General features: G+C 45.9%; 1 protein-coding gene across 6 annotated transcripts in view; it reads right to left on the reverse strand.

Annotated features, from left to right (window-relative positions):
* The window catches only part of CADPS (calcium dependent secretion activator), a 389,515-nt gene that overhangs the window by 196,316 nt on the left and 170,783 nt on the right, over positions 1-22,416 (reverse strand). For all 6 annotated transcript variants that reach the window (XM_073350983.1, XM_073350980.1, XM_073350977.1 and 3 more), the window contains exons 5-6: positions 20,864-21,100; positions 18,616-18,737 (exon numbers count right to left, since the gene is read on the reverse strand). In XM_073350983.1, coding sequence (XP_073207084.1) covers positions 18,616-18,737; positions 20,864-21,100 — 359 coding nt within the window. The remainder of the gene's footprint in view (positions 1-18,615; positions 18,738-20,863; positions 21,101-22,416) is intronic.

Below are 22,416 nucleotides of genomic sequence, written 5' to 3' on the forward strand. Positions count from 1 at the left end.
TAGATGGGAAACCCAAAACTGTAATCGAGGCAGGAGAGATTGGAGCCAGATGGGTGGAGGTGGCAGAGAAGAAGAAAACTGGTCGCACTTGGAGCGGAGACCAGAAGGGACCACCCCAGACCACACCCTATTACCGGGGGCCGCCCAAAGCCCCACCTACCTCCCAAAGAACCCTCCAGACCCCTTATCGTCCCACCACCCCGTTCTCCAGCAACCCTCCTCGTCCCAGTGACCCGTCAGCTGGACGATGTTTTAAGTGTAACGAGCTGGGGCATGTAAAGGCCAACTGCCCCAAGAACCCCAACAGATTACAGTTCATTGCACCGGAATCACACCAGAGGTCCACAGGCCCAGATACCTCCCAGATACCCTTGGAGCGGAGGGAAACTGTGAGTGTGGGCGGGAAGAAGGTCACCGCGTGGAGGGACACCGGAGCACAAGTGTCAGCTATCCATGCTTCCTTAGTGGACCCCAATTTAATCAACCCAGAGATCCAAGTGACGATTCAACCCTTCAAGTCCAACTCTTTCAATTTGCCTACAGCCAAGTTGCCTGTCCAGTACAAGGGCTGGTCAGGAATGTGGACTTTTGCAGTCTATGATGATTATCCCATCCCCATGCTGTTGGGGGAAGACTTGGCCAATCATGTGAAGCAGGCCAAGAGGGTGGGAATGGTCACCCGCAACCAGGCTAAACAAGCCGTGAGGCCTAGCTCTGTTCCGGAAACTTCTATCAGGACCCAGTCAGAGGTGATGGACCTGGACCCCAGGCCAATGTCTGCAACAGCAGTAGTGGATCCAGTCCCAGAGACCCAGACGGAACCAGTCCCAGAACCGGAACCAGCCGAACAACCAACACCAGACCCCGTGTCAGCACTGAATCCAGTACTTGCAACCTCAACACCAGAGGGCCCCACCGAACCTGAACTGGCAGCAGCCGATAACCCTACACAAGAGGCTCAGCCGGAGCCTGAATCCCAACATAGTGCACCAGCGGAGAGCGGTTCACAGTCAACAGAAACAGCTCCATCCCCTATATCGCTTCCAGAGGGACCAAGCCTAGGTCCACAATCCCATGAGGAACTGATGTCTCCAGGATCAAGGGAACAGTTCCAGACCGAACAGGAAGCAGATGAAAGCCTCCAGAGAGCTTGGACGGCGGCACGGAGCAACCCACCGCCTCTCAGATCTTCTAATCGATCCAGGTTTGTTGTAGAAAGAGGACTTTTATACAAGGAAACTCTTTCTGGGGGACACCAGGAAGACTGGCATCCTCAGAGACAGTTGGTAGTTCCAACTAAATACCGGGCCAAGCTCTTGAGCTTAGCCCATGATCACCCTAGTGGCCATGCTGGGGTGAACAGGACCAAAGACCGTTTGGGGGGGTCATTCCACTGGGAGGGAATGGGCAAGGATGTTTCTACCTATGTCCAGTCTTGTGAGGTGTGCCAAAGAGTGGGAAAACCCCAAGACCAGGTCAAAGCTCCTCTCCAGCCACTCCCCATCATTGAAGTTCCATTTCAGCGAGTAGCTGTGGATATCCTGGGTCCTTTTCCGAAAAAGACACCCAGAGGAAAGCAGTACATACTGACTTTCATGGATTTTGCCACCCGATGGCCGGAAGCAGTAGCTCTAAGCAACACCAGGGCTAAAAGTGTGTGCCAGGCACTAGCAGACATTTTTGCCAGGGTAGGTTGGCCCTCCGACATCCTCACAGATGCAGGGACTAATTTCCTGGCAGGAACTATGAAAAACCTTTGGGAAGCTCATGGGGTAAATCACTTGGTTGCCACTCCTTACCATCATCAAACAAATGGCATGGTGGAGAAGTTTAATGGAACTTTGGGGGCCATGATACGTAAATTCGTAAATGAGCACTCCAATGATTGGGACCTAGTATTGCAGCAGTTGCTCTTTGCCTACAGAGCTGTACCACATCCCAGTTTAGGGTTTTCCCCATTTGAACTTGTATATGGCCGTGAGGTTAAGGGGCCATTGCAGTTGGTGAAGCAGCAATGGGAGGGATTTACACCTTCTCCAGGAACTAACATTCTGGACTTTGTAACCAACCTACAAAACACCCTCCGAACCTCTTTAGCCCTTGCTAGAGAAAACTTACAGGATGCTCAAAAAGAACAAAAAGCCTGGTATGATAAACATGCCAGAGAGCGTTCCTTCAAAGTAGGAGACCAGGTCATGGTCTTAAAGGCGCTCCAGGCCCATAAAATGGAAGCATCGTGGGAAGGGCCATTCGTGGTCCAGGAGCGCCTGGGAGCTGTTAATTATCTCATAGCATTCCCCACCTCCAACCGAAAGCCTAAGGTGTACCATATTAATTCTCTAAAGCCCTTTTATTCCAGAGAATTAAAGGTTTGTCAGTTTACAGCCCAGGGAGGAGAGGACGCTGAGTGGCCTGAAGGTGTTTACTACGAAGGGAAATGTGCTGGTGGTGTGGAAGAGGTGAACCTCTCCATGACCCTTGGGCGTATGCAGCGACAGCAGATCCAGGAGCTGTGCACTAGCTACGCGCCAACGTTCTCAGCCACCCCAGGACTGACTGAACGGGCATACCACTCCATTGACACAGGTAATGCTCACCCAATTAGGGTCCACCCTTACCGGGTGTCTCCTCAAGCTAAAACTGCTATAGAACGGGAGATCCAGGATATGTTACAGATGGGTGTAATCCGCCCCTCTGAAAGTGCATGGGCATCTCCAGTGGTTCTAGTTCCCAAACCAGATGGGGAAATACGTTTTTGCGTGGACTACCGTAAGCTAAATGCTGTAACTCGCCCAGACAACTATCCCATGCCACGCACAGATGAACTATTAGAGAAACTGGGAAGGGCCCAGTTCATCTCTACCTTGGACTTAACCAAGGGGTACTGGCAGGTACCGCTAGATGAATCTGCCAAGGAAAGGTCAGCCTTCATCACACATCTCGGGCTGTATGAATTTAATGTACTCCCTTTCGGGCTGCGAAATGCACCCGCCACTTTCCAAAGACTTGTAGATGGTCTCCTAGCGGGATTAGGAGAATATGCAGTCGCCTACCTTGACGATGTGGCCATATTTTCGGATTCCTGGGCAGACCACCTGGAACATCTACAAAAAGTCCTTGAGCGCATAAGGGAGGCAGGACTAACTGTTAAGGCTAAGAAGTGTCAAATAGGCCTAAACAGAGTGACTTACCTTGGACACCAGGTGGGTCAAGGAACTATCAGCCCCCTACAGGCCAAAGTGGATGCTATCCAAAAGTGGCCTGTCCCAAAGTCAAAGAAACAGGTTCAATCCTTCTTAGGCTTGGCCGGTTATTACAGACGATTTGTACCGCACTACAGCCAAATCGCTGCCCCACTGACAGACCTAACCAAAAAGAAACAGCCAAATGCTGTTCAGTGGACCGGAAGGTGTCAGAAGGCCTTTAACAAGCTTAAAGCGACACTCATGTCTGACCCTGTACTAAGGGCCCCAGACTTTGACAAACCGTTCCTAGTAACCACAGATGCATCCGAGCGTGGTGTGGGAGCAGTTTTAATGCAGAAAGGACCTGATCAAGAATTCCACCCTGTAGTGTTTCTCAGCAAAAAACTGTCTGAGAGGGAAAGCAACTGGTCAGTCACTGAAAAAGAATGTTATGCCATTGTCTACGCTCTGGAAAAGCTACGCCCATATGTTTGGGGACGGCGTTTCCACCTGCAAACCGACCATGCTGCACTAAAGTGGCTTCACACCGTCAAAGAAACTAACAGAAAACTTCTTCGGTGGAGTTTAGCTCTCCAAGATTTTGATTTCGACATCCAACACATCTCAGGAGCTTCTAACAAAGTGGCTGATGCACTCTCCCGTGAAAGTTTCCCAGAATCAACTGGTTAAAATCGTCCTTGAGATGTGGAAAATATTGTTAGTCTTTATGTACTTGGTAGTATATTTAGAGATGCATGTGTCTTATTAACTCTGTTTTCCTAGAGCTCCAGGAAGAAATCCCAGCCAGTGTTTCACCCTAGCTGAGATTTGGGGGGCGTGTCATAAATATAAAGGGAAGGGTAAACCCCTTTGAAATCCCTCCTGGCCAGGGGAAAGCTCCTCTCACCTGTAAAGGGTTAAGAAGCTAAAGGTAACCTCGCTGGCACCTGACCAAAATGACCAATGAGGAGACAAGATACTTTCAAAAGCTGGGAGGAGGGAGAGAAACAAAGGGTTTGTGTGTCTGTCTGTAGTCGTCTTGGCCAGGGACAGAACAGGAATGGAGCCTTAGAACTTTTAGTAAGTAATCTAGCTAGGTATGTGTTAGATTATGATTTCTTTAAATGGCTGAGAAAAGAATTGTGCTGAATAGAATAACTATTTCTGTCTGTGTATCTTTTTTGTAACTTAAGGTTTTGCCTAGAGGGGTTCTCTATGTTTTTGAATCTAATTACCCTGTAAGATATCTACCATCCTGATTTTACAGGGGGGATTTCTTTATTTCTATTTACTTCTATTTTTTATTAAAAGTCTTCTTGTAAAACACTGAATGCTTTTTCATTGTTCTCAGATCCAAGGGTTTGGGTCTGTGGTCACCTATGCAAATTGGTGAGGCTTTTTATCCAACATTTCCCAGGAAAGGGGGAGTGCAAGTGTTGGGAGGATTGTTCATTGTTCTTAAGATCCAAGGGTCTGGGTCTGTAGTCACCTAGGCGAATTGGTGAGGCTTTTTACCAAACCTTGTCCAGGAAGTAGGGTGCAAGGTTTTGGGAAGTATTTTGGGGGGAAGGACGCGTCCAAACAGCTCTTCCCCAGTAACCAGTATTAGTTTGGTGGTGGTAGCGGCCATTCCAAGGATAATGGGGGTAATATTTTGTACCTTGGGGAAGTTTTGACCTAAGCTGGTAAAGATAAGCTTAGGAGGTTTTTCATGCAGGTCCCCACATCTGTACCCTAGAGTTCAGAGTGGGGGAGGAACCTTGACAAATGTAGTCTGTAAAGAGTGACAAGGAAAGGCTGCTATAGCTGATAAAGGGTTCACAGGACACAAAGGTATGCCTAAACACCCACACTTGGCCCATGCCAACTGACCGAGGCTGGGGGGCTGTACAACTGCGGTGTAGACTTCAGGCTTGGGCTGGACACCAGGCTCTGGGACCCTGAGGTGTGGGGAGCGGGTCTCACAGCTCCAGCCCAAATGTCTACACTGCCACTGTACAGACCGGCAGCCCAAGCACCACAAGCTTGAACCCGCTGACACAGGCCAGCCACAGATGTTTAATTGCAGTGTAGACCTACCCAAAAAGAAGGAGCAGAGATGGCCTGGTAGTTTGACCTGTAACAAATTGTGTGTGTGTGTGTGTGTGTGTGTTATCTGATTCCTAGTGTTCAGGGACACAGGACTTTGTACATTCTTTGAAATTAAAAAGATTGCGCAGAGAAATACCTCACTCCAACATAATTTGTTCTCCTAATGGAAATAACCCAATAGACCCTGAAAACCGGCTCACCACTTGGGTCAAAAAGGGGTAACATGGTTTAAACCCACATTCAGCGTGGCCTGATTCTCCTCTCAGTCACTCCAGTTTCATATCTGAGTGGCTCTGCTGAGTAAAATGGAGTGACTCCTGATTTATGCTGGGGTAAGCAAGAGGAGAATAAGGCCCATCAAACTTCAAATTTCATTCTCTCCACTCCAGACCTCTGTGGTAAGCAAGCCCATGAGGCTCTTAAGATAGCCAGGGGCCTCTTGGATTTTAGAGGGATTTAATTCACTATTTGAAAGGTGCAGAGAGGACTCTAGGCATATACATTCTCAGACAATTACTCTTTTGAGTGGATTGTAAGTTATACCTGCAGACATGATTATTCAATTACAAGTGAAGCCAGGCACAGAATTTAGCCTTGGGCTCAACTCTGAAAATTAAAGACCTCATAAGATGTGGAATTTAACTATTTGGGGGTGCTGAAGTATGTTACCAGCTACAGGGGATTTTCCCATAGTCCAAATAGGATTGTTTTACACAGAATGCATTACGTGAGACCTGTCCATCTCCCACATCAGGCCATGGGGGCTTTTCTAGCAAACTAATCCCAAACATGAATTTCCCACTGTGCTACCAAAGGGTGGGTTACGTTTAACCACAGGCCAGATCAAGTGAAAAGTTATTCCCCAAAGTAGTCTCCTCAGATGTGGAGCTATTAGGCAGGTTGTAGGATAGGGAATTTTTACCCAGCTATTCCCAGACTGCAACCCCACACCAAAACAAAACTAAAAAGAAAACCATCACCCTACGCCAAGCAGACTTTTGACCCAAGAAGAGAGCTGTACCAGAGACTTTGTCAAGTCTGCTCAGGACTTTGCTATTGATTTTACACATAAGGAGTTCAGCTACTACAGTGCTGGGTAGCAGTGCAAAGTAGAGTCTCCATGCAAACACCAGTCAAAATCCCAGTAGATTTGGGATAGTCCCCAGAGGACTTGGCAATAAATAGCGGGGTCTCCAGTGGGCTTGGACCGCATCTTCACTGCTACTTTTAGCTCTGCTAGCTAGAGCTAGCATGGTATGCATACCAAGCAGCAATCACAGTTCTGAGCACAGTACAGACCTAAAGATATGTCTACACAGCAACTAGACACCCGCCGCTGGGCCGTGCCAGCTGGATCAGGCCACGGGGCTATTTTATTGCTGTGTTTCATCCTGGGCTTGGGCCGGTGCCCAGGCTCTAGGACCCTGCGAGGTGGGAGGGTCCCAGAGCTCGGAAGTCTACACAGCAATGAAACAGCCCAAGCCCAAACCAGCTGGCATTGGCCAGCCACAGGTTTTTCTTTGCTGTGCAACTATACCCTAAGTGACTTAGGAGCCAAAGTCCCAACTCACTTTCAATGGGACTTTGGCTCCTAAGTGACTTATATGCTTTTGAAAATTTTACCCTTCAACATTGCTACTTACGTCACCAAACAGGACTGTTGCAAGGGTAGATCTCCTTTTGAGTCCAATGTGAGCAGAGTTACGTGAGGGCTTTGGAAAATCCCTCTCTGTAAACTCTTTGGATCAGGGATTGCTGTGTGGGGGTGTGTGTGTGTGTGGGGGGTGCTCCGAACAAGGAGCACTGATAAGAACCCATAGACAGTAGTGTAAGCCAAATAACCAACACCCCCCGCTTCACTATAAGATCACATAGATTGTCAAGACAATGAACGTAGGCATTAGAAGGGTGTGCCCACATATAACAGACAGCAACTCCCAAAGGCATTGTTAACTAAACCCAAACATTTTACATTATCATATCCCCCTGTGCCTTCCCCCTCCAATCCCTCTCCTCATCTCCTGCCCCTGGTCACCCGAATAAAAGTTCAAGTTTTCAAATTAATCCTGCTGGTTCAAATATAATTTTTCTCGGAATGACAACAACTACCTGAAGAAGAGCTCTGTATAGCTTGAAACCTTGTCTCTCTCCCCTGGTCCAGTAAAAGGTATTACCTCACTCATCTTGTCTCTCTAACAGCTACTTGAGAAACGTAGTCTTCTGTGGCCCTGCACAGCCTGCAAGATCATGGGTAAATTGGATTTCAGTCAGCTTGGAGCTAGATGTTATTTATAATTTAAATTTGAGACAGTGGCCTTCATTTTCAGAGCAGATAAGCAGTTTTCTCATGAGCACAAGGAATTTACATTGCACTTAATTCTTGGTAGACAATTTTGCTTCTGAGCAATGTGTTTTGGGATGTATGTTACTAAACCCAGAGAGACTCTTGTATAGGAGGGCATGGTTTCCATCTACCTGCACTTTACACTGTAGTTTGTAAGAGAGACTTTGCTGTGGTTTTACACATCCTTAAAGCAGAACGAAATACCATGCATATAAAAAGGTTGACTGCTTAAGAAGTTAAAACTCACTGGTTCAGGTTTTACAGATGGCCCTTTCTTGCAGTTAAGGACTGAAATTCCTGGTGTTTGTAGGGGGAAAATGACGTACACAGTCTGGTATCAAAGCATACAGAAAGCGGTTGTCCACGTATGGAGGTTAAGAAGAGAATATTTCTTCGGGAGGCTAGTTAAATGTTTCTTCTCTGTTCTAGTCCCTTGCAGAACGGTTGCGTTTTTTAGAATGTTTTCCATACAGTAAAAAGTACAAAAGCAACTCCAGCGCCCCATGACCTCAAGGAGAGCTCAGGAAGCTCAGAACCTCAAAAAAAGGCATTTGACCCCTTTGAGGATTGGGCTCTAATTCCGTAAACAGATGAAACCTGGCATATCTGGGTTATTGATGAATACCAGAAATTGCATCTGTTTCCATAGCGTGGTATCCTTTTAAAATGCACTGGGGACTATTCTATTCAATATAGGGTCTTACACCATCCTCATCGCCGTAGTAGCTGAATGCCTTCCAGTAGTGCTTTGAGGAAAAGGACTAACATCAGTCACTTGAGGTTCATTCTCTCTCTCATCCCCTCTCCAGGAGAAGACGCAGTGGAGTGTTTTACGTTCATAGGGTGGTTTTTGTTTTGTTTTTTTAAAATGTCCAGGCTGCTCTGGGTATATGCTACAGAAGGCAAGTCAAAGAAATGCCCCTGGCACGTGGAGTGAAAGGTGGCGGGGTTTGCGATGGTCCTTAGTTCCTTCGGGAGTTCATTCCACAGTCTTGGAGCAGGAGCTGTTGACCACAGTACCCATCCTGGAGCTGTAGGCTCTTCTGGCTATCCTGGGGCCAGGTCAGGGAGCACCTTGAAGAGAAGGACCAAGACCCTGAACTTGATTTGAGATGCTATGGGAAGCCAGTGTAGAGAGCAGAGGATGGGTGCAATGAGCTTGCGGAGCTCGTGTTGCTGAGGAGAAGCACTGCAGCATTTTGTACTAGCTGGAGTTTCCTAAGGGTGGATGGCTCTATGCCCAGACGCTGCATTTCATTATGGTGTAAAATAATCCAAGTAAAGAGCCCAATCCTGCAACCCTTAGTTTTACAAGTAACGCTCCCAGGAGGACCTCCTTTTGAGGTCAGTGAAAATACTTGCATGAGAAAGGACTCCTCATTCAAGTAAGGGCTGCCTAAGCTAACACAGTATGTGCAGACCAGTACTATATAAGTGCACTTTTCAAAATGGGTACAAACAGTCTCCTATAAATGGATCTTGACTAACTCCACTGAAGCAGCAAAAATACCTAAAATTGTAGGTACTGCAGATTCTTATGGAAATTTTCTTCCAAGAAAATTCCAAGAAAAATTTTCTTCTTTCTCTCTGCTATTTTCCCCCTCTGAGATAGATTTAAAACTATTTCTGGAAAGTAAGCCTGGTTGGTGGGCACTCTCTGATTGAGAATATTTCCTTACTTTCAACTGTAGGCATCCACATACCATCAACTAGAAGGAGACTTTCAACTGTATTGTTTTGATACAGATTACTGAATATTCATATTTTCCTGGCACAGAACCAGGCAAAGCTGGAAGAGTAGCAGCATCTTTTATGTCTTCAGAATGGAAATTAACGCTTATGGAATACAACCCTGATCCCACACTTGTATCTGTGCAGATTCAGAAGTCTGCTGCCAGTTACTTTTAATACGGTAACAGAAACATGCCCTGTGGAAATAAGATTCTAGTTCATTCAGGTTGGAATGCTGATAATCAATGGCATCTGTATTTCGGTCCTTGATGAAAAGTACAAATCCCATGCAACCTCCATTTTGTTTTTTCTTAAAGATGTAATAGTTAATTTTTTATATTTTTTTATATATACATATACACACACACACACACATATATATATAAATTTATATACACACACACACACTTTCAAGGTCAACAGCAACTCAAAACATAAGAACATAAAACAATTAAAACATTAATGAAATCTTAAAAAATTAAAATGATGGATGCTGCATCATCTTTGCCTTCTTTGAAGAAAGCACATTTTCTAGCTAGAGCAAGCTGGCAAACAAAACCACAAGATAAAATGTCTATGGCAAACTTCTCTTGTGAATCAGCAGCAAAGGTGAACATTTTGCTTCATGTGTAATGGATAGCAGGCCCTTACCTTGAGAATTTTTACTCACATGAAGAGGAGGTTCCTCATCTGTGCAGTAACTGAGGTAGGAGATGCGTCCCTGTGGGTGTTCCACTCCGGTGTCGGTGCGCTCTTGCGTTTTCGCTCTGAGATTTTTACAGCAGTGCCCGCACAGGCCTCACGCGCCAGCTGTGCCTCAATAGTGCACATGCACGACTGGGCGCCTCAGTTCCTTCTCTCCAACAGAGAGGGTGGGTAGTGGAGCACCCACAGGGACACTCCTCTTGAAGAACGTCAGTTACTGCCCAGATGAGGAACCTCCTCTTCTCCTTCAAGAGATGTCCCTGTGGGTGCTCCACTCAAGGTGACTGAAAAAATTCTGATGACCTCTAGTGCCCATTTGTCCGTAGCGATGGCCTGCCAATTGTGGCAGAAAGGGAGCAAACTGTGTCCCAAAAACTGGGTAGGTAGTATGAGTGCTGGAGTGGGTGAGAGGTCTTCTGTACCCTTGACCAAGGCTTCAAATCTGCTCGTTAGGTGGAGGGGGTTGAGACGGTGCCAACGGCTTCGCTGGTGCCTACGTCTCTGGCATTGTTGATCATATGGCTTGCGGTATCATTGAGTGTAGGCCAGATATCATGGGCGTTGATAAGGCTGATACCTATATTGTCTCCTTCTAGTCGATGGTGTGTGGGCCTAGGGATCTGAGAGTTGCTCTGGAGTCCTTCATGGTGTGCAACACTTTGTTGGTCTTTGTAGCGAATTACTTCTCTCCACAGAAGTGGAGATCCTTCCATGGTATTTTGAATCTTGCGTGGGAAAGAAGATAATGTAAACCATGAAGCCTGACGCATGACGGCTGTCGCGGTGGACCTGGCAGCCATGTCAGCCGCATTGAGGGCAGCCTGTAGTGCTGTGCTAGAAATAATTTGTCCCTCAGAGACTACCGCTTTGAATTGTTCTCTCTTGTCTCTGGGATATCATTAATAAAGTCTATGAGTTTCCCATAATTTCTGTGGTCATATTTGGCCAGTAGGGTCGCGTAATTAGCCATCCTGAATTGCAGTGTAGATGATGCATAAACTTTTCGGCTAAGTATGTCTAGTCTTTTACTGTCCTTCCCAAAGGGGGTGGACTGGGAATGCTGCTGTTTGTTCCTTTGGTTGGCTGCTTCATCTATCAGTGAATGTGGTGCTGGGTGTATGAAAAGGAACTCTGAGCCCTTGGATGGGACACAGTATTTCCGGTCTGCGTGTCTGCAAACAGGTGTTATAGTGGCTAGTGTTTGCCAGATATTCTTGGCAGGGTCCATAATGGCTGCGTGAATAGGGAAGGCCATCTTGGATGCGCTGGAAGGTTGTAATATGTCGGTCGGCTCATGCTGATTTTTCAACACCTCTTCCAGAGTAATCCTGAGTGCGTCCACCACTCTTTTGAAGAAGTTGTGAAAATGAGTAAAATCAACAGTTGTTGTTGGAGGTGGGGGGGGGTAATAGTCTCATCTGGTGAGGGTATATAGCAAATGTGAAAAATAGATAGCAATAGATAGATAGCAAATGTGATAGATAGCAAATGTGAAAAATCGGGACGGGGGTGGGAGGTAATAGGAACCCATATTTAAAAAAGCCCCAAATATCGAGACTGTGCCTATAAAAATCGGGACATCTGGTCACCTCAGATGATGGGATGAGTTGTTATTGGTCAGAGAGGTGTCAGGTGCTCCCTTTTCCGTGTGCAGGTTGTTCTTGTCCTTCAATCGCAGAAATGTACATAGGCTCAGGAGGAGATCTGATGTCACCTCTTCTGGGGCTGAGTTGGTCACTATGGTGTCTCCACAAGATCCAGCAATGCCACTTTCCAGTGATCCCACCCATGGTGTCCATACCAGGGTGGAAGGGCCTTGGAATATGAGAAGAGGCAGGCAACTTTAAGCCTGAAGCCTTGGCACCGAAGCAGAGCGCATCGGCAGCAACTGGGATACGGATGGTGCTGGAGGTGCCCGGAACGTCGTATTTACTGAGCCGCGGAGCAGTCGGCACCAACGAGACAGACCTGCTCGGAGACCATTTGGAAAGCGGTTGGTCTCTGTGAGGCGAAGAAAGTGGCCATCTTTTTTGTTTTTTAATTATTTGCTGACCTAGGTGGACTTTGTCTTGAGGAGGACTCCGCACCTGGGTTGGAGGGAGGTCTGAGGCACTTCTCCATTGAGATTAATTGAGCCTCAGGTCTCTGTCCTTTCATGCCCTAGCCTTTAACAGTGAACTCCCCCAAACAGTGAGCACATTGAGAGTGGCCGTCCGAGATAGGAATGGCATCTCTGCATGTAATGCATCTCTTAAAACCTGGTGAGCCAGGCATAGTATGAACTGTCTAACGGACAGGAAAAACGGGAAGGGAAAACACTTTTGTTATTGTTGGAGAGAACGGGGAAAGGAGAGTTCAAATTTATCTAATTACTGGGTAAAACTGTGTAGAAACTAACTAAACTAGCCAAAACGAAAAAATTTTGAGCCAGTCTAAGCTCAGCTCTGTCTCAGGCCGGGGACGGAAGAGAAGGAACTGAGGAGCCCGGCCATGCACATGCACTATTGAGGCATGGTTGGCGTGCGAGGCAGGCAGTGTGCCTGCACGGCCTGTGTGGGTACTGCTGAAAAAATCTCTGAGCGAAAGCACAGGAGCATACCAACACCTGGAGTGGAACACCCACAGGTACATCTCTCGAAGGAGAATGATTTTTATTTTGTCACATTGGTGAAATCCTCTCTGCATTGAAGCCAGTGGGAGTTTTGCCATTGACTTCAGATGGACCAGGATTTCATGCATTGACTTCAGAGGGGATACATATGAAGGAGTTTGCAGGACTGTGATCTAAACCTCTAGGACGATGCTTTTTTGCTCAGATAAGAAACTTGCTGAAAGCTTCACATTACAAAACCCTTATAATTCTTACATCATATACAAGGTTTTAACATCTGAACTTGCATCATATTTGGGCAACCCAAATTAGCTCAAAAAAGTCAGAAGAAAATGCCTATTTTTGTTGTTACCTCCTTAAAAGTCTTGGAAAATCAGTCTGGAAAGGTGTGTTTGCTATATTATTTGTGTACAGATGCAGAGTGTGATTTGAAACTTTCAGCTTCTATGATGACAGGTTTCAGAGTAGCAGCCATGATAGTCTGTATCCGCAAAAAGAACAGGAGTACTTGTGGTACCTTAGAGACTAACAAATTTATTAGAGCATAAGCTTTCATGGGCTACAGCCCACTTCATCGGATGCACAGAATGGAACATATAGTAAGATATATACATATAAAAAATATATATACATACAGATAAGTTGGAAGTTACCATACAAACTGTGAGAGGCTAATTAGTTCAGATGAGCTATTATCAGCAGGAGAAAAAAACTTTTGTAGTGATAATCAAGATGGCCCATTTAGACAGTTGACAAGAAGGTGTGAGGATACTTAACTTAGGGAAATAGATTCAATATGTGTAATGACCCAGCTACTCCCAGTCTCTATTCAAACCCAAGTCAATGGTATCTAGTTTGCATATTAACTCAAGTTCAGCAGTTTCTCATTGGAGTCTGTTTTTGAAGCTTTTCTGTTGCAAAATTGCCACCCTTAAATCTGTTACTGAGTGGCCAGAGAGGATGAAGTGTTCTCCTACCGGTTTTTTAATGTTATGATTCTTGATGTCAGATTTGTGTCCATTTGTTCTTTTGCGTAGAGACTGTCCAGTTTGGCCAATGTACATGGCAGGGGGCATTGCTGGCACATGATGGCATATATCACATTGGTAGATGTGCAGGTGAATGAGCCCCTGATGGCGTGGCTAATCTGATTAGGTCCTATGACGGTGTCACTTGAATAAATATGTGGACAGAGTTGGCATCGGGCTTTGTTGCAAGGATAGGTTCCTGGGTTAGTGTTTTTGTTGTGTGGTTGCTGGAGAGTATTTGCTTCAGGTTGGGGGGCTGTCTGTAAGTGAGGACTGCTCTGTCTCCCAAGATCTGTGAGAGTGAGGGATCATTTTTCAGGATAGGCTGTAAATCTTTGATGATGCGCTGGAGAGGTTTTAGTTGGGGGCTGAAGGTGACAGCTAGTGGCATTCTGTTATTTTCTTTTCCTGTAGTAGGTGACTTCTGTGTACTCTTCTGGCTCTGTCAATCTGTTTTTTCACTTCATTGACAGAGCCAGAAGAGTGTGTGTGTGTGTGTGTGTATATCTATCTATCTATATGTTTCATTCTATGCATCCGATGAAGTGGGCTGTAGCCCACGAAAGGTTATGCTCTAATAAATTTGTTAGTCTCTAAGGCGCCACAAGTACTCCTGTTCTTTTTTCAGTTCTAGTTCAAGCAATGATTTTCAGCTTTGTTTTCTTTAGCCTTTGTAACTATCATTGTGGCACGATCATCGACAGAAAATGGTGTGCTTGGAACTCATCTTAAAGCCATAGAAATATGAGACGGAACTGACTTATGAGGTCATCTAATTCATCTTCCTCATCCCTCCACTGGGATTTGTGATGCTCTCTGGAGAAAGAAAATCTGATGATTTGGAAATCAGAGGAAAAGTTGGCCTCCTAGCATGACTCAGGTTCTGACCTTTACCCAGTAAAGCTGTTCAGTTTGAATTTCATTTAAAAAGTGCCAAGATTCTCTAGTGAATCAAAGGAGAAAACTGTCTTTCATCCAAATGGATATGGCTTCAAAATGACTAATCCCAAAAATTAGCAAGCAAAAGTCACAAAATCATTTTCTCCTTCGACATTAATACAGATGCTACATCATTAACAGGGAAGACCTGACAGTCACCATTACATCTGAAAAAGCAGGGATTAAAAGAGGTCTAGGATATCCTCTCAGCAAACTAAGGAATTGTATGAAGGGTTACAGAAGGGTCACTGGGTTTTCTAACCATCACTTGCAAGGAACCAATACAGAAAATGTGGGACATAGGTTAGGAGTACCCCACTGCGTAAGTTCCCTCTAAGCTGTGTGGCCACACAGCAGGCTATAAAGGGATGCGCAGGCAGGCAGCCACGGGGGCCTGGAGAGGAGGGAGGTAGGGAGTGGGCTGGGACTGAGGAGGGGAGGGGAGCAAGTTGGGGTGTGCAGGGCTGCCGTGGGCCTCTCCTCGAGCCCTGGAGCTCCTGCTGCCAGTGGGGAGAAGGGGGGCTACTTCCCCGGAGCTGCTGACGGCGGGGAGAGGGCTGTGGAGAGTCCTCTGGCTCCAGCCCTGGGGCAGCCTGCTCTCAAACGCCCCACCCTAGAGTCTGCTCCCCCAGCTGGAGCCCTCACCCCCCCCGCACCCCAACTCTTTGCCCCAGCTCTTGAGCCCCCTCCCACACCCTGAACCCCTCATCCCTGGACCCATGCTGGAGCCCGCACCACCAGCAGGAACCCTCACCCCAACCCTCTGCACCAGCCCTGAGCCGCCTCCCACACTCCGAACCCCTCAGCCCCAACACTGCCACATATCACCTCCATATTGGTGCACATAAAATTTATTCTGCACGTGGATATAAAAAATTAGAGGGAACGCTGCTCCTAACTGCCAGAGGGATGGAAGCAACCGGAGACAAGGAAACGGAAAACACAGGCTGGGACAAGGTTTTAGTTAGCAGTAGAGGAAATCAGATTGCAGTAGGAGTACAGCTAGCATAAAAACTTGATGGACATCATATTGATCACTAGGCTAATGGCAACTGGGCTTCAGCTGAGGGATCTTTTTTTTTTAAATCTCTGTCTACAAATGGCATCCAGTGAAGAGGAGAAAAACATATAAGAGCTTTTGGTATGCAGTGAACATGCTGGAAACAATGGTAGTCATGGGTAATAAAAGTGCATATGTAGGTGGATTCAGCTAAGGCAATCGCAGCTGCTTTGTATCACTTTGCTACAGTACATACAATGCTAAAGGCAAGGCACTTCTGGATAACGGACACAGAGTGAAAAATGTGCTTACCTGTACACTCATCTGAGAGCAAGAGTATTAGTGGTTAGTGCTCACAGACGGGAAGAGCCTCACATGCAAGATGTGGATCTCTTTCTCTCCAAAGAAAGATGCTGCTCTAGCTCCAAGCCTTTCAAAAATGGGAGCCTCAAGTTTGACTCCTCAATCCCAGTTCAGGGACCTGAGTGAGTGGCCCGATTTTCAAAAATGCCAAGCAGCCAGCAGTTCCAATGGGAGCTGGCTTCTTATTTAAATGCCTTAGGAACCCATTTTGAAAACTCTGCATAGACATATGTCGAAGAACCAATATACAGACACATACACACAATGGTCTAGTAGAAAGATTTCATCAGCATGAGTTTGGGACGGTCACATTACTCATGAGTGACAGAACCACGGGTCAGTGACTCAAGTTATCCCAAAAGCTGAAGCAGCTTTTATACCACGCGTTGCCAGCATGTGCAGCTAGCGTCAGTCGGTGCTGAACACCGGACTCCAGTGAGGTAGCCTGAGCTGTCCTTTACATGTGTGACACGGTAGCCTGCTTAAATACCTGCGGCTCTCTGGTGGCTTCCACTACCCTGACGGCAGTAGTGTTTAAAGTCTAACAGCCCACCCCAGAGTGAAACTGGCCCGTGTGAAATGGCACATAACACACCATCTTTTCTGCTTCTTTGTTGAATATTTGTGCTATAAAACACCCAAAATACATACTAACGTGCCGGATAGGTAACTGGGTAGCTAGGCTGGGTGAACGAATTCAGGATTCCCTATTGGGCAGGGAGACTGAAACTCTGATAGCTGCTGATGTGAGGCCAAGATTAATCCAAGAAAGCTGTTCAGTGCTGATGATGTATGTACCCTGCGGACCCTGCTCACTACATCCTCACACAGCCACTTACGGATTTGATTTTGGTTGCAGGCGCTGGAAGTCTTGTTTTGCAACGTAAGTAATGGTTTGCAGAGGAGAAAAGTTGTATTTAAAAAATGAGGAGGCTTCGAGCTGACACTGTAGGATCTGTCTGGGTATTTCCTGGTATGGAGAGTCCGGAGGGAATTTTGTCTTGGCCCCTTCTGAAAATCCTCGGGAAAACACTGTTGGATCTTTTTGTCCCTCAAACTTTGCCAATCAGAGCTGTGCAAAATGTTTACCTCACGCCACTGGGATTTTCATCAGCAGTTTTGGTACGAGTTCTGCCTGCTTTTGAGACTCTCAGGGCCCAGCCGACAGAGAAGGTTTGCACACCTAGCCAATCTTCCCACTCAGGACTAGAATAGCAGGGGGTGCTGCCGGTCAGGATTTAGATTCAGAGGCATGTAAGAAAAGACTTATCTCCCATGATAATAGTCGTCACCTCCCTGTCACCAGCCCCAGCAGCCCCTTGATGGAATGAAGCATGGGGCACTGGGTGGAAGGGGAGAGTGGGGTGGGTCTAGGTCTTGCAGAGGAGAGGAGCAGAGAACAGCAAAGAGGAGGGTGGGAAGACGGTAGCAGGGAGAGGGCATTCCCTTTGGTGGTTCACATCTAGCCCCATTTAACCAAACTGAATTTTCCTTTCGCGAGCCAACAGATTGCAGCGGCACACAACTCCACACCAGGTGCTCGAGACCTCAGCACAGCACCGAGCCGAGCCAAGCTCCGGAATCCTGGCCTCTCTCTTTCACACACAGGTTTTCTCCAATCGCTCTCTGGGGCCCTGGACTAGAAAGCGCGTTCTTTCCATCATTCTCCAAACTGGCGCCCGCCACCTTGCTTAAGAGGCAAGAAAAGACCAACAGATGAGATTGGGAACAGGGGGTGTCAGAGAAAGGGAAGAGGAGGAGGTAGAGTGGGGACATGGAGGCACAAAAGGAGTAAAAAGTGAAGAGAAAATGAAAGGATGCTAAAATGCACCCTCTTTCCTCTCTCCCGCTTTTCTTTTATCTTCTTCCCTCTCTCTAGTCGATGTAGGTCTTTATAACGCATCACCGCAGCACCTGAGTACGCTCCAGTCGTGCAGCAAGTGACATGACTAACATCCATCACATGTGACACATTCTCTCTCACCTCCCCAGCTGTTGTCCCTGCAGCTTCTCACCCATCACTAACTTCTGTTCAGGCTCCCTTTCTTCTGTTCCCCACCAATGTTTCTTGAAAGTATTTTAGAGACTCCCCGCCCCCACACCTATGCTTTTCAGTTCCCCTCCTCTCTTCATTAAGGCTGCCATTCAAAAGGGAGTTCCTTTTCCATCATTCTTGTTTTTCTTTCCTAGAATACTTCCACAGACACGACAGGAAGGATGAGATGATGGATACCCAAAACAGCCCCAGATCAAATAAACACTCACACACACATTTAACTTTATGCACATGCTTAACCTCCATCCCTATTTAGCAAAGCACTTAATCACATACTTAACTCTAAGCACACATTTAAGTTCCATTATCTTCAACGGGACTGTGTTCATGGGCTTTGCAGAACTGCGGCTACCTGTTGTTCACTGGGTGTAGGGTGAAGCTTTGTATGTTTCTCATTGGGAAATAAATGAAGGAAGCTTTCCCTATGCAAGTTCTAATGATCCCTTCTGGCCTTGATAGCTATACATTTATGAATCTAAGTTCTCCACATTTATTTACTTTTCATGAGAACAGTGCAGCAACGGAGCAGAGAAGAACATGCAGGAGAGCGAGAGAAACTTACGTTGGTTTCGAAGCTTCTGCTTGGTCAGTCTGCAGTTTCTCTCCGCCTTCTACTTCCATAGTGCAATAAACGATGCGGTTTGGAGCTAAGGATTTTAGACCCTGCACTTCCATTATGACAACCTACGGAGTGAAGAGAGGAAGTGTAAGGAAAGTACTGAGCAACACAACAGCGAATTAGCTCTTTCAGCTGAAGCTCTTTCATCAGGGAAACTGCCCAAATAGATATGATATGGGTCTGCTCTTGTGGGGTTCTGAATGCCTTCAACTTCACAACACAGTAAGACCAATAAATAAGTCTTGTTGGGGCTGAGATCCAAACAAGCCACTCACAAAACATCAACAATCCATACCACTATGAGCGCTGCAGATTGGACTCACCTTCTGCTAATATTTTTGCAAATTCTGTCAATCCCAGTTCTTTGCCTGACCCACACTAGCATAATGTGGCTCTCTGTTCCTTTCCAGTGGCAAGGCCACATAGAGACTTATCAGTCTGCTACTTCGAGCTAATGGAACTGATCCCTTAGCTGAAACAGGAGAAGCTTATGTGTTTAGGTCCAGAGATCCCAGGTTCAGTCCCTGTAGATGACTCACCAATGAGCATCATTACACAGGAAGTCCAGTAGGATGATGCATGTGTTTATTTACAACACAGAATATATAATTTCCAACCTTATGTCTGTCTTACCAAAACTTTTTAGAAGGAATTTCTTTTTTCTTCTTTTAATGTTGATGAATCATCATGTTAACAATGTGTCTTCATTAAAAAATCACATGGATGTTTCTGTTCTTCTTATAACTAGATATGCCATGGATAAATTAAAATTTCAAATTCCATTCTATGTATTCCCTGATGCATTGTCATTCGCCTGCAGATTCTCTCATATGTACAGAGATCTCTGCAGATTCTCTGATGAATCAATGTTTCTTGGCCAAACTTCTACTGCACAAATGTTTTGTGCATAGGAATGGATTGCTCACCCTCTAGAACTTCAAAGCTCCACTTACAATTCCCTCTGAATCGGTTTCAGTAGGGATAAACACGTTGAACAACACTGTCACAAACAGCTTGTTTATGAACGTCACATAATTTTCCTACAAGTAGGTCTAGTGCTTTGTGACATTTCACTGTTTCTTGGTACCTGTACACATACTAGTTATGCCATGTTTGATGTCTACATCAAAGACATGAGCCCTGGGTTCATACACAACCCAATTTCCAATACAGCTGAACTGAATATTATGAATATCGTGAAGCCAATATTACCTTAAATATTTTAAAAGCTGAATTCAGTGATATTGTAAACAGTCGTGTAAGTTGCATGCCGTTAAATTGGGGTAATGGTGAAAATTGGTGTAACTTACACGGCAAAGGGGATATTTAGCAGAAAACACAATAGACAAGTATGGAGGAAACAGTAAATATAAATCCTCTCATTTTACACCTTTTTCAGGTCCGCTCTGTGTATGCTCAAAAGCTTGTTTCTCTCACCAACAGAAATTGGTCCAATAAAAGATATTACCTTGGCCACCTTGTCTCTCTGACGAATAAAGTGAAATCTCTACTTAGCAATAATCAAACGCAAAGACACCTAAAGTACAAGGTTTTAGTAGTTTAGGAACCAGTAATAAAGTCTCTATGAAATTACACTGATGAATATTTCTATCCCAGAAGTTCTATTTTTGATTTAAAAAACCCACATAATCCTGCTATTGCAAAAAAGCAAAGAGAATGAAACTTTGCAGTTCCCTGAAATAGTGTGTTTTTAGGAAGCATAGAGAAATGAGGCAGCCAGATTAGTCCCTGGATTAATTCCACCCAATTTCAGTGGAGTTGCCCTGTGGATGAATTTAGCTCATGGTTTCTACACTTGGTAAAAACATTGCGACACTGTGAAGATGCTAGTTAATTACACTACTGTTTGAGTGTAATTACACTACTGACTTGATACAAACTACCTTGAATTTCACATTAGTATAATCTCCACAGATTATTCTAACAAGACTGGGAGAAATCTGAAAGGGCACATTATGAACCTTGGTAAAAGCATTTTATAATTCTTCCCTTTTAGGAACAAAGCCCCTCTTGCGGATTAGGAGATCCTTTTACTGATCTCTGCCCCTCAAGCTGTTATTTTAATATCTACTCTCATGGCTCAAACTGGCTAGGTATTGATTGGTGTGATTCTTAATCACACTAATTCAGCACATTATATGTTCAAATGGAGACAGTTTGTAGCTTTTACCTCCAAGGAGAAAGACAGCACAACATCTGACTTTGAAAGCTGGTTTTCATTTTCTTCTCCCAGGTCAATTATTGAGGTGTTGTGGCTGCGTTTTAGCTTCTGTAACTTGAACTCAGAACCTCCTTTGGACACTGGCATGCTTTCCAAGTTTGCCATCAGCAGATTGACAGAAGACTTCAACTCCTCGATAAACATGTTTTCCATTTCTTTGGATACAAATTTCGGAAATTTGCGCTCCTTGGATTAAAACAACAAGAAAAATGTGTTAAGATTTAATGGACAGTCAAGAGTCTCTTGAGCAATCTGGTTATGCCTCCACATGCAGCTGGAAAGTGCCTTGCATGAGAACTACCACCATCCACCATCTTGGCTGTCTCCCAAGCCCCTTGGATGGATACATTACCTTTAGCAACTGGCTGAATCAGCGCCTGGAATTTATGTGATAAACTGTAGCTTCCTGGATGCATTTCTCAGTTTCACATTCATTATCTGTTAATACAGCTTGTCTCCTATATACATGCCTCAGCAGTATACACGCCCTGGCCCACATCCGCAATTGGTGTGTGTTGCCATAGCTACACTGAAGTAAATGGAGTGTCACCAAATTTACACAAGCGAAGGAATGGCACCCTGGTTTTTATCCCCTCATTCAAACGACAGACTCCTCCATAGAGGTCTGCTCAGGCCTAATTTTAAAGTCCAACTAGGATGCAAACCAGAGCCGAGCACAACCAACCCGAACCTAACCCAAGAGCCTCGTGATATTTTCAGAATTGACCCAAACCCGACACTTGCATGAGACACTGCGGACTTGTCCTTGGGGCTTGGCCCGTTGGGCACTTCCCACTCCCTTGGCCCGTGATGGGTCTCTGCGTGTGGGGTTGTCGTGGAGGCGGCTGTATGTGCTGCTCCTCCTGTCCACCGGTGCCTTGTTGTGCTGTGTGTGAGGTGCTGCGACTGGTTAGCACACTCTCTCTGCAGCCCACGCAGAGCTGAGAGAGGTGGCGACAGCCAGCAGGAGCGGGACAGGCAGCTACTGTGCTGACCCCATGGGCAGGAGGAGGTGATCACAGACGATCTGACTCAGAGAGCCTTGGGTTGTTTTTCATGCACAACCTGAACCCAACGCTAGTAGTCAAGTGGTGTCAGGTTGCAGGGCTCTACTCTGCATGGGCCCAGCTGGCATGTGCACCAGAAGCATCTTCTCCTACATGCAGCTCTGTCATTTCACCTTTATCACGATCTGCAATGCTCCAATATGCCTTGGGAATTTCCTATCTAGCTGCATAGCACCTGTAGCACAAACACACCAGGATTTATTCTCACAACGCCCTCACAGAAGGGTTCAAAAGGATTATTGTCCCCTTTTTACACAGGTGGGACTGAGGCACTGAAGTGATTTCTCCAAGGTCACCCAGAGTCTGCAATAGAGCCAGGAGCTGAATCCTGATCTCCGCAGTGCCAGGCCAGTGCATTGGCTACAAGGCATTGCCAGCTGTGCCCTGCTGGGGGTTGGGTTTGTATATGTCGGTAAATATTTGTCAGTGATTTGG

This window comes from Lepidochelys kempii, chromosome 7 (genome assembly GCF_965140265.1).
Source record: "Lepidochelys kempii isolate rLepKem1 chromosome 7, rLepKem1.hap2, whole genome shotgun sequence".
Lineage (NCBI taxonomy): Eukaryota > Metazoa > Chordata > Testudines > Cheloniidae > Lepidochelys > Lepidochelys kempii.